We start from the raw sequence: 12,579 nt of genomic DNA, 5'->3' as shown, positions 1-12,579 counted from the left end.
TAAATTGGGAAGGCGTGAAAAAGTTCTCATTTTATTTTGTCTAGGTAGCAGGTAGCAGTAGCGTGGCATGGGGATATTTTAATGTTATTTCTGTTTTTAAATACACATCCATCCTGTATTATTTATTAGTAGTTAAAGTGTAAAAACTTTGTACCTTATTTTACTACTTTTTAATCTTTCACAGTAAAGGAAATATAAATAAAAACTATTAATTATTCAATTACCATTTATTAAAAAATAAACTAATCTAATGAACAATAAATAAAATATTGCCACATATTAAAAGCATGAAATTTTATTACTATAACTTAAATGTCTGTCGGACAAACATCGGCTGTATATATTATTGTGGGGCAGTCATCAAAATATTTGCAATTTTTCCCCAAAGTTTAACTCTAACGAACTTAATAATGCCCAAAATAAAACCTCAAAATAAATAAAATTATTGAGTTATGGGGAAAAACTACTCAGTTCATTTGATTAAGTTGACAATTCATGTAATACAATATGAATATTATTATTTATTCGTGGGGCAAAACCAAAAACTCGTTTGATAAAGAGACCCCATAGAAATAATACAGTACAGCCGAGGCGCGACTTACACTATCCCAGGTATATAAAAGTTCATTTCTTAAGATTACAATTATTTAGAACGTTGTAGTTGAATCGGTAGCCATATTCATTAACGTCATCTGTCACTAAATTGTCACTGTGGAAGTGCACGTAGATTGGGCCTGGGGGAGTAGCTGTAAAAGAAAACAAATTTTACTTTTAGGGTTATGCACCTCTAATGGATAAAATGGAAGTGTATTCAAAGATTTTTGAATGAACACTTGCCCGGGGATTTATTGGATAAATCAATAGGGTTAATGATAAGATAAGCATCAAATTTCTTTAACAAACAGTGCATATAAAATGAAAGAGAGACCATCCCACTAATATTATAAATGCGAAAGTTTGTTTGTTACCTCATCAAGTCTAAATCGCTGAACCGATTTAGATGTAATTCAGTATACAGATAGTTTGAGTCCTGGGGAAGGACCTAGGATAGATTTTATGCCGGAAAATTGCTTAGGTAGCTCCCGCGTGATAGCGATAAACGAATTCTACGCAGACGGAGTCGCGGGCAACAGGCTAGTTGAATATAAATATTCTTAATTAAAATTTACATTAAAAGCTTTCCTTACAAGCAATTATCTGGTTGGCGGCGCTGGCTCCGCAGAACTTGGATCCTCTCAGTCCATCAGCGGTCTGCGACTCGGGGATGAATAGGTAGTCCTCACTCTGAGCCGTCCCTTGAGTGAAAGGGTTCATCTGACAGTCAGTATCCAGGTACAGGTTGTCTTCGGAGCGATACGCCATGTCAAAGCTTGCGGCTGTTAACCTGTAGAGGATCATTACAATCATATGAGCCGTAGTAAACCTATCCACTGTCTGCTGGACTTTTGTTCGTTTATTTATTTATACTCTTTATTATACAGAAAGGTTACAAAAAAGTGTTGTGGCCTTATTCCTGAAAGGATATAGGATGGTAGAGAATACTTGCACAACATAAGAAATAAGCTTTTTTTTTGCTCACTGTACTTTTTGTTGACTGTTCTTGCATTGTCATCTAAACTACATATCCGTACCAAATTTCAAGTCGGTCCTATTACCTATTGAGGATTTCCCTCTTGCGCAGACGATCCTGGCAGGCCCACCGAGATATGACACTACCAGATTATTGTATTGTCACCAAATCTACATAATTATGTCAAATTTCAAGTCAATCAGACCACTGGAACTAGGTCAAATTCAGCTTCCAAGATTAATATAGATAAAGAAATAAACAAACAGGGCAAGCTAAAGAAAAGCTTGTAAAAATAAGCCAAATAGCCGCTGTTTTACCGCTTGCATACATTTGGCAATTGACTTTTATTTTTAAGTAAATAAAGATAGATTAAACTCACTTGATACCGCAAACATCAGGAGTTCGCTTGAAGCATGTAGCGTAGGCCAGGTTAGCGATGTAAGGCCCGGCTCCTCGGTTGTAGTTAAACGACTCGAACGAGCCAGAACGGTCGGGGTAATATTGCAAACAGCCAGGGGGAGCTGGGGAAAAGTAAAAAATAGATATATATATGAGCCAGAACGATCGGGGTAATATTGCAAACAGCCGGGGGCGCTGGGGAAAAGTAAAAAATAGATATATATATGAGCCAGAACGATCGGGGTAATATTGCAAACAGCCAGGGGGAGCTGGGGAAAAGTAAAAAATTAATATATATATGAGCCAGAACGATCGGGGTAATATTGCAAACAGCCGGGGGCGCTGGGGAAAAGTAAAAAAATATAAATTAAATTATGTATGAGCCAGAACGATTGGAGTAGTATTGCAAACAGCCAGGGGGAGCTGGGGTAAAGTAAAAAAAAAATGTGTAGCTTTTGTCAACTGTCCTGAACCATGACATTAAGCTTTTAAATTGTTACACCTCATAAATTAATCTATCGTAATTTTTTTCATCTAAAAACGACCGTATAAGAAATCATGTCTCATCCTTTTGAGGTAGTCTAAACTCCACAACAACCCTATCGTTGGACAGATTTTTAAACATAACACAAAACATACCCCTGTCAATCTTCACTTTTAAATAGAAGTGTCACAGACGTTGTATCACTGGGGCGAACGTGTTAACTATTAGTAAGTACAGTTATTTAAGTAATTTTAATTTCAAATCTTACCAATGAGATATTCATCTCTGTCAGCGGAACTGCTCAAAGGCGATGACGGGAGCGACGATGTAATGGCTTGCAGAAGCCCGTCACGGTATTTTCTAAAAACAAACGGTGAAATTCATACACCTATCAATAACGACACCACCCATGACTATAGATCTATTTATTGGATCAGGCGTTACTTTGCGGAGGTCCATATCAATGAACTAAAAGAATTTCCTTGCTCACCCGCGACCTTACGTTAGCTAAGCTTATGCAAAATATGCGTGTTCATGCAGGTCCTCCACCTCCACACTGTAAGAACACACACAAATCACACAAACCCATCTAACACCACCACAACACTACACTGACGCGTTTCGAACTCAACCAGAGCTCATCTTCAGAGTAACACAACCGTACACCATGCTACCAGTTGTTAGACTACAAACCACAAGCACCGTTTTAATTTGTCACTGTGTCTTGGGGAGTTACAGCGTGTTGCGGCAGCCGCCTAGTCACGTTGCTCCTAGGAAGAAGGGCTACGAATTAGCCCGAAACATGTCGAGCTAAACACGATTTAAGACGTGAGTTATCCGATACAATATCATTTATAAGATAAGTGAGTCACTGTAGTTTCATGTTCAAAATTGTGTAAAAGTGTTCAAGTCTCCTAAAATAATTTATCAGTAACTAATAAGTAATCTGTACTTAGTAGCTACTAGATTTTTTAAACTTACCCCAAAGTGTTAAAGCACTCAAGCTGAGTGACTTTGATCTTCCACGTGGCTTGGGGCAGGTTTGGCTGCGTGTTGCGGTCGGCGATGTTGAAGTGGATGCGGATGGATCTGCTGTTGGTGGATGCGTTCACTCTCACGTACACTGTGGAAGAAAACATTGTTACATGTTAGTGTTTGGAGGAAATAGAAGAACCGAGGTTAAAGTTTATAACCAGTAAAACTATAACCAATCGGCCTAGTTTGGGGTTCCCCAGACACCTCTTTTATGTATACTTGTGTCTTTTTTATTAAAAATATTTATTAAGTATCATTAATACATAATCAACTTAAAAAAATATTGCAACCTTACTGTAAAAAAACGAGCACTATGATTCTTAGATTTCTTTCGCTTTTCAGAAAGAGCGATACACCAGCCATCAAAATTGGGTAGCAAATCTTTGCTGATGTTACAAAGATTGGCGGCCTGAAAGGGGGGCTAATGGGGGAGGGAGGAGACGGGGAAGGGGGAGGGGAGTTGGGCCTTCGGATCTCCCACTCACCGTACGAAAAAGTAGCACAACTACTATTTCACGCCGGTATTCTGTGGGAGTGTGGTACTAACCCGGTCGAGCCGGCCCATTCTTACTGCAGCCAGCAAGTGGTTACAGTAAGGCTCTACCACATGAAAAAATCTTCCTTTCTTACGTGTATACATACTAGTTATAAATAAAAAAAACTTACTGTGCTGTCCATTATTGTCACCGCAGAGAGGCGGCATGAAATCCGAGTTGGCTTGCAGGTTTGTGACCTGGAAGATATCGTTTCGGCACGTATAGCCCGGCCTCTGGGTCACATTCTCGACTGGTTCCACCTAAAAAAATAAAATTTATCACAGCGCCATCTATGGTTGAGTAGAAATTCACAAACACTAAATGAGTATGCGGAATTATTATAACAAAAATATTAAGCGAAGAAAATTTTCTATACTTTGTCGTGTCGTCTTCTATGAACGTTTCTTACGTAATGAATTCATTGATTACGTCCTTATGGATTAAAATTCACATTGATATTAGCGCCATCTATTGTTAAATAGCAAAACTCACCGTAGTCGGTGGAGCCAGGTTGAAAGTTTCAAAGTCGATTCGTATCTGGCAAACGTTGTTGTTGTTAATTTCCACGTTGTAAGAGCATTCCAAGCCTGAAGACTCCCTGTTTAGTGGAGGATTGATGAAGACAGCCACTTTCGTGTTCGTTCTCACGTCACACGCGTTTACTGTGAACAGCGACATCTATATTTTAATGATTGAAGTAAACTATGGTGCAAGGTTTTGATGCATGTGTAATTAAATAAATAACACTGTTATTTTATTTTGTCAATCAAACAAAAATTACGAAGATAAAATATTATTAAACCAGCCTATTCACTTCCGCCATCTTTTTTTCTGGGTAAGTAAGTACCTACAAATGGCTACTCAAGGCGATAGATAAACTGTTCCTGAACCAGAATACATCTTGGCCCGGGTACTAGCTTTTCGCAACTTTTCTTTTCGCAAACTCTAAAAATGTTAATATTTCAGGATTTATTTCAGGGCCATTGTGTTGAGCCCTTTAAGTTAGGTTAGGTTAGTTTTATAAAAATCCTGAAATATTTACAGTTTCAGAAATACGAGTATCAGTAAAGTATGCAACAAAAATGAAATTTGCAAATTGAATTAAAAAAGCTTTTGGATCACAATTTTCAGTAACTAAACATTGAGAAACTTTAAGTACCTACCTACCTATGAATTTTTTATCATTAAAGGGTGTATTCAACAATCAAATTTAACAGTCTCTTCTTATCTATCAACTTCTATTTAAAATGTACTAAAGGCAGGTTATTACTTTTTATTTCTTATTTTTACCGAATGTTCGGCTTCGTTCGTATTCGGTTCAAATCACATTCGGCCCGTCTCCAGGCGAGACTAGGCATTAGCAAGGATAGTATACTCACGCGAGCAGCACGTAGCGAAGACCCCGCAGAATCCGATGGCCTTCCCTCCTTGTGTGTTGCACTGGTTGCGAGAGAGACAGACGCCGCCCGTCGAGCGGTCTGTGCCGAGGCACTGCTCGCCGTTACCGACAGTAAAGATGTTGGGAGGAGCCTGTCTGATGGCTGTTGACAGAAAAAAATATAAGAAGTTTAATTCATGGACTACAACTACAGTCACCAGCGCCAATATCTGACATAACAAGCGTGCATAAATATCTGATACGACTCTATTTCTAGGGCCGGAAGGACGTGTCAGATATTTTTGCACGCTCCGCTGTGGGAGATATTAATGCTGGTGACTGTACAACACCATACACAATACTTACTAAATACTTAATACTTACTTAATTACTCTTACATATTAGTATTTACTTAGGAAAGATATACACGTTCGTAAAAAATATTTCTTTGGTAACTAATTATCGTATAAAGCAAAATAAGTCAAAATTATTATACTTTTCTGATAAGTAGGTACTTAAAATTAATTACATTGTAAAAATAGCTTGGCTTTGAAGTGAACCAAATGTGTATTAATTTTTAAAGATAAAGATTATTTTATTTGTCAAACATGAGTTACTATATACAATTATTAAATTGAATATATAGATGTTCAATAATTTTAATGTCTTGTCCTCCATGTTTTGCCTTTCAGCATAATTTATTTTTACTTATGAATTAAAATAATTATACAATAATAAAAATAGATAGATAAAAAATAGATTTCTTTTAGATTCTTACGTAATAAATATTAAACAGGGTGCAGGGGGTCGACTATTTTTTTCTTACTAGGTAAGAGAGGGGGTCAAAAGCAGGCAAAAATCGTCTTACGTAATAAATGCAGGCAGCGCCAAAGAAGTAGCATGGTCTTATTATTTATTTCTTTATTTATTTATTATTCAATACGAAGTCAGGCTTACAGTTTGCACCAAAACGCCTAGCTCGTTAATACTTAATACTATGCTAATAACATTATTTTAGATAAAAGTGCTCCCCAACCATCGGCAAACACGTCAGCATCCTGGATTTCAGTCAAAAATCATTTAGCAGCGCAAGTTGGACAGTTCTTAGCTCTACGAGTCTCAGCCCCGCCAACGCTGCGAATAAGTGATGGCGGCGGCGCACTCCGCCCGTACATACCGTTGCGGGACGAATAGATCATTTGCCGCAGTACCAGAGGATTTGACTCTTTTGCAACAAAGAACAGAATGTACGAGCAAATGCAACTTTCGCCTATGGCTTAGGGTATATCCTTTCTTACATTATACATTTATTTTTTATTAAAATGAAGGTAGAACTTTAATTTATTCGTGCTGCCTCGTACAACTGCCACCTTTTACCAAATACTCTATATCAACAATTACACAAACTTACTCCTCGACAGTTCAGACGCCTCACTGCTGCATGCTACGGCGAATAGCAGAACTAATCTGCTTATTGAGTACAGCGCCATCTTGTGTCAAATAGCTGCAATATAAAATGTGAATTAGTTTTCAACACTGACATTTATTTTAAAACTTTTGTTTAAAAACGAGAGCTTTTGTTACGTCGACGAAATATATCAAATACAAATTGATGCTTTTAAAAACCCGGCTTTTGTTATATTATTGGAATAATTAGAATCAAAACACGTCGAATCCAATTCGGATGGGCAGCGTTTGGTTTGGGAAACTGCAATGTCTTTTCGTCCAAAATCCCTCAGTGCCATGTATGTTGCCAGTGATGACATGGATCCGAGACGTGATGCTTCACTATAGGCCTTATAAAGGCTCAGTTGCTCAGCGAGCTATGGAGAGAGCTACGCTGGGGTTTCTCTACGGGATCGAATCAGAAATGAAGAGATACGTAGAAGAACAAAGGTCACCGACATAGCGAATTAACTCGTTGAAGTGGCAATGGGCAGGATATAAGCATGAAAACAGATGGCCGTTGGGGTCGAAAAGTTCTCGAATGAGACCGCGGATCGGCAAGCGTAGCGTAGGACGTCCACCAACGAGATGGACGGGTGGTTAAAGCGAAGCTACTGGAGTCTATGGGGGAGGCCTATGTCCAACAGTGGACGTCCTACAGCTAAAATGATGATGATGATGTTGATGCATACGTTATGGAAAAGTCGTGAAGTTATTATTAAAACTAGCCTGTTTTGATAACCTGTTAAAAATAACTGTTGCTCCCCATTACTACCGTTAACCTAACCTATGGTTAAAACACTTCACACAAAACTCGTCTTTCACCTCTCAATCTTAAAACTGAATTTTAAACAGCCAACACATCAAAACAATTCGAACATTTTGAACAGACCGACAAAATTCTACTCAATTTCGAATACATAAAATTCAATTTCAAGCGATAACCATGTATTAGTAGCGACGCAAAATACTTACAATTCTATGGTGTTTTTTATATGGTTGATTCTTGATTGTGTTGTTTAGTAAGATGTTAGGTAAAAGTTGTGATTGGTACATTAATAGTAGATTGTAACCGGTTCATGTCGATGACCCGAACTATGCAGTTGCACGGAAACTTTAACTAACAGTTTAAAACATACGTCTACTCTAAAGTAACTATATCTTCTGCCCGCGACTTTCCCCGCGCTTAAATAAATGAAAACAGGCCCTACCGCGAATCTCCGAAAATACTAGAATGCCACTGCATTTGGCTAGACGTGTCGGCTCATTAGCAAGTTTATAAATCCACTTTGTTACTATGTCCAAAGCAAAATAAATTATTTTTCACTTCTCATGCTATTAAAATGTTAGTTTAGTCTCTGCATATCGGGACTAAAGCTCCTCATTAATCTCTAGCGATTCAATTTTTTTTTATATTTAAGTTGGAAACCCCTAAACAGTCAATCACGGGGTTTGTGAAAGGTGGATTTTTAAGGCCTATAATGATGTGATAGCCTCAAAATGATGTGTGCAAAACATTAAAAAAAAATGATTTTGTGATTGATTGTGTGTGATTGGATTCAGTTTTAAAATAGGTTTAGTCGAGCGTACGTTTTTAAAAAGTAATATTGTAATTTTGAACAGAAAGTTGTTTTTTTCCTGGTATTCAAAGTGAAAAGTAGAGTGTTATAACGCGAGACTAAACAACCATAATGACACTCGAACTACAGGATATTTAAATGCAGTGTTTCTATTGGTTCACGAAAAACACACTCCTTGCAATACATCCTCGCACATCTCTGGTGGAAACGGAGCCTAAGGGTTTATTTTGTTTTTAAGAGACGCGACTTTTGTTTTTTTTCTATCGAACGAACTACAATTAAACTTTACCTGCAAGTTTAACTTTAATGCAGCAAGGGATTAAATGAATGCAATATACTCAAAGCTCGTCGCGTACTTAAAATGTATGTTTTTAGGGTTCCGGAGCCAAAATAGCAAAAACGGAACCCTTATTATAGTTTCGCCATGTCTGTCTGTCTGTCCGTCCGCGGCTTTGCTCAGGGACTATCAACGCTAGAAAGCTGTTATTTTGCACGAATGTAAACTATACCGACAAAATGGTACAATTAAAAATTAAAAAAAAAAAACTTTTAGGGTACTTCCCATAGACGTAAAGTGGGGGTGTTTTTTTTTTCTCATCCAGCCCTATAGTGTGGGGTATCGTTGGATAGGTCTTTTTAAACCATTAGGGGTTTACTACGACGATTTTTCGATTCAGTGACTTGTTTGAGAAATATTAAAGTGAAAATTTTCATTAAAACCGAGCGTCCTCCCCCTCTAAAATCTAAAAAAATCAGGATGGTAGTAAGTATATCAAACTTTCAAGGAAAACTATAGTGGCTAAGTTTGCTTGAGCATTATTAGTAGTTTATGAGTAAATAGCAGCCTAAGGTATAAAATATACCAAAACTTGGAAGATTCCATAAAAAATAAGAAATCCTTAGAAAAATATTACTTAATTTTTTCGTAATGGCTACGGAACCCTATTTTAGGCGTGTCTGACATGTTCTTGGCCGGTTTTTTTTTTTATAAGAATGGAGAAACTAAACACCGAAACGAAAGACATTTACAAACTACTGTTAAGTTTACAGTATAACTGTAAAGCATAGTAACTCACAGTCATTTTGCTTGTACACAAAGGATCGTTAAATTCTTCGGAATTTGACAATAAATAAGTCGGTACATTACCATCCAATTTCTAACTGACTTAAAAAAGGCGGTTGTAAATTTGCCTAGGTACATGCTGTTATAGAGTTCTGTACCCAAAGGGTGTCAATGGAACCCTATTACTGACACTCCGCTGTCTGTGTGTCTGTCCGTCCGTCTGTCACAGGGCCTTGAGTCGTCTTAGTTAGACACTTGAAATTTTTACAGATTATGTATTACTGTGGCCGCTATAACAACAAATACTAAAAACAGAATAAAATAAATATTTAAGGGGGGTTCCCATACAACAAACGTGACTGTTTTGCCGTTTTTTTCTTGATAACGGCAACAGGTAGACGCTTGAAATATTCACAGAATCTTTAGTTGTATAATCACTTTAAAAATAAATAATTAAACTAAAATAAAATAAATATTTAAGGGCGTTTTTTGCTAATGTCTAATGTTGTATAGATATGGTACGGAACCCCTCGTGCACGAGTCCGACTCGCACTTGCCCGTTTTTCTTTTATTTACTTATACCTAGCAATATTTTTTTCTATAGAATAGATAAGAAAAAAGTTCAGTACCTTAATTTTTAGAAAATTCACCAGATAAATTCTAACAGTAAAATTCTAAATTTTTGAACTATTTTTACGAGAAAAATATTGTATATTCCTTAACTACTATTTTTTACTGCATATTTGTTCGTATATTTTTATTTATGGCAAATAAGTGCAAACATTGTTGCCGAATCTTCTTCACATTAATATTAAAATCAAGGTCACGCCTTTTTATTTTGATAAAATGTATTTATTGTTTCGATTAAATGGAACTTTTAGATTAGTATTAGTTTTCCTCAGTAGGAAAGTAACTACGTGAGCTCCACTAAACCCTAATTAAAAATTAAACTGTGGTGGTAGAGCCGGTGGTACATTCTTCGGCATTCATAAGTGCTTATTTATTATAATCAAGTTATAATATATTTAATTTAATTTCATTCAAAGTACTCCAATTATTTTTCCTCGATTGCTTTATAATTAATTGAATTTGAATAAAGATATTTTGACATTTAATTTATGAAATATTACTACACTAAATTATGAGTAAATAATTTTCTAAATAATTGTCAAGAAAAATAAAATTCTAATTGCTTCTTTAAACACGCAAAACGAATAAGACGATTTTTTTATTAATTTTAAACCAAAGCTAATCTAAAGCACGACATTTTCGCAATAATATCTCGACAAACAATCAAAAGAAGATCACAAATAACAAATAATTTTCTAAATCGCCAAAATTAAATTCCGCGATAAACATTTTTTTTATGACAAAAAAAAGAAAGTGAATACGTACGGTTTTGTCGACGATGGTCGGCGGAGAGCTTAGCGGCGCAGCTCTACCGGGCTTTTATACGGACCTTGGCAATGACCGGACCCTAAGGTCAAGTTTACTAGCTGATATAGGTCTTAGATGAACAATACATAAGATGCTCGGATGTTCAAAGTCGTTTTTAGCCCTCGACGCAAAAAGAGGGGTGTTATAAGTTTGACCGCTACGTGTGTCTGTGTGTCTTTCTGTTTTTGGCACCGTAGCTCTTAAACGGGTTGACCGATTGGAATGCGGTTTTTTTATTTGAAAGCAGGTTTTCTAGCAATGGTTTCAAAATCGGTTCATCCGTTTTTGAGATATTTGAAGTGACAATGTCGGGGGTTTTCCAACTTTTTGTTACAAGCTTTTATTTAACTTGCAATGTATGTAAGGTGAAAGTACGAGTGCTCGTCGCTGTCGTCCCAGTAATTGGCATCTTTAATCTTATGTTATTAGCAATAGAGATGACAGCAGGGTGTCGTCTATTGGGCATTATTGTGTCGAGCATTAGGACTTTTACCTCATGTACAGTCACCAGCATTAATATCTGCCTCAGCGAAGCGTGAAAAAATATCTGACACGTCCTTCCGGCCCTAGAAATAGAGTCGTATCAGATATTTATGCACGCTTGTTGTGTCAGATATTGGTGCTGGTGACTGTACAGGTTAAATCTTGCAAGTTAATTATTGACACAATGGGCTATCGCGTATGAATTCGCCACTATAGGCGCTAGTGTACGTGAGGTCTCCGAAATGTCAAATCTCATAGTTTTTGGGTGAGCTACGCGGGTTATTTATAATTAGAATAATTTTGTGAATATTTGGATTACCGGAAATTAATTATGACAAAAATGCGTTACGGGGCAATGAATGTCTGTGTTTTGAGACAGTTTTGTCTTTCGGAAACTTTTGTCCTCCCTTTTTTCTTACGAACAAAACGGGACTACGCAACACTGTGGTTGCTCGATATTTTTATGGTGCGATTTTAAGGTGTATTAAATATGATTTAATCTAAACTTTGTTTTCACGCCCGTGATAACAGACTTTGAAAGCCACACTTAAAAACCTCACGCAACAGTGGTGCCATCTAGAAAGACAATAACGATAGCCCTCATTCCAATACGGATTGCCTTGATATTTGCATACTTATGTAATTCTGGAGAAATAATAATATTGGTGGCATCGACTTGAAATTTGGTAAAACATAATTTACCTACAGTGACCAAGAAGCTAGTATTAAAATGTCATTTTCAACAACTTATACCAGATACTGGCTCATTTGTGGAGTGGTAGTCATCATCCACTGATGGATATAGACATCCTCCATATGAGTGATGTGAGATCTTATTTATTTATTTTACAAGTACTTATATAACAGGTGGCCTTATAGCTTTAACTAGAGCCGTCTCTTCCAGGAAACCTTTAGGTACAATAGAAAGAAGTACCATCACTACCATCAGCCAAATAAGTGGTCTATCAATTTTTAAACAAGCTCCTATCAAATGAATTTGTCGCTAAAGTCGAACTTTCAAGTTGACAGACACGTCTATTGGCATTATTGTTTTGTGACATGCAAACGATTTTCAACTTTAGGGTGGTAGACCATATTTGGCTGATGGTACCTACCTCTGATGGTGCAATTTAGATTTGAGAAATACCTACATAAAACTAACCATACC

General features: G+C 36.8%; 1 protein-coding gene across 1 annotated transcript; it reads right to left on the bottom strand.

The window, feature by feature from the left end:
- Positions 1 to 212: 212 nt before the first annotated feature.
- LOC141443362 (uncharacterized) lies at positions 213 to 10,993 on the bottom strand. Its single transcript, XM_074108600.1, has 10 exons — positions 10,887 to 10,993; positions 6,814 to 6,906; positions 5,404 to 5,565; positions 4,517 to 4,686; positions 4,155 to 4,284; positions 3,435 to 3,576; positions 2,722 to 2,813; positions 1,950 to 2,091; positions 1,188 to 1,384; positions 213 to 746 (listed from the first exon to the last, which is right to left on the bottom strand). Exons 2-10 carry the CDS (start codon positions 6,890 to 6,892, stop codon positions 625 to 627), a joined length of 1,236 nt encoding a protein of 411 aa, XP_073964701.1. The 5' UTR covers positions 6,893 to 6,906; positions 10,887 to 10,993; the 3' UTR covers positions 213 to 624.
- Positions 10,994 to 12,579: the final 1,586 nt, after the last annotated feature.

Source organism: Choristoneura fumiferana, chromosome 27, assembly GCF_025370935.1.
Source record: "Choristoneura fumiferana chromosome 27, NRCan_CFum_1, whole genome shotgun sequence".
Classification (NCBI taxonomy): Eukaryota; Metazoa; Arthropoda; class Insecta; order Lepidoptera; family Tortricidae; genus Choristoneura; species Choristoneura fumiferana.
The sequence above is the reverse complement of the archived record's forward strand: the minus strand, read 5'-3'. Positions and strand labels throughout refer to the sequence as shown.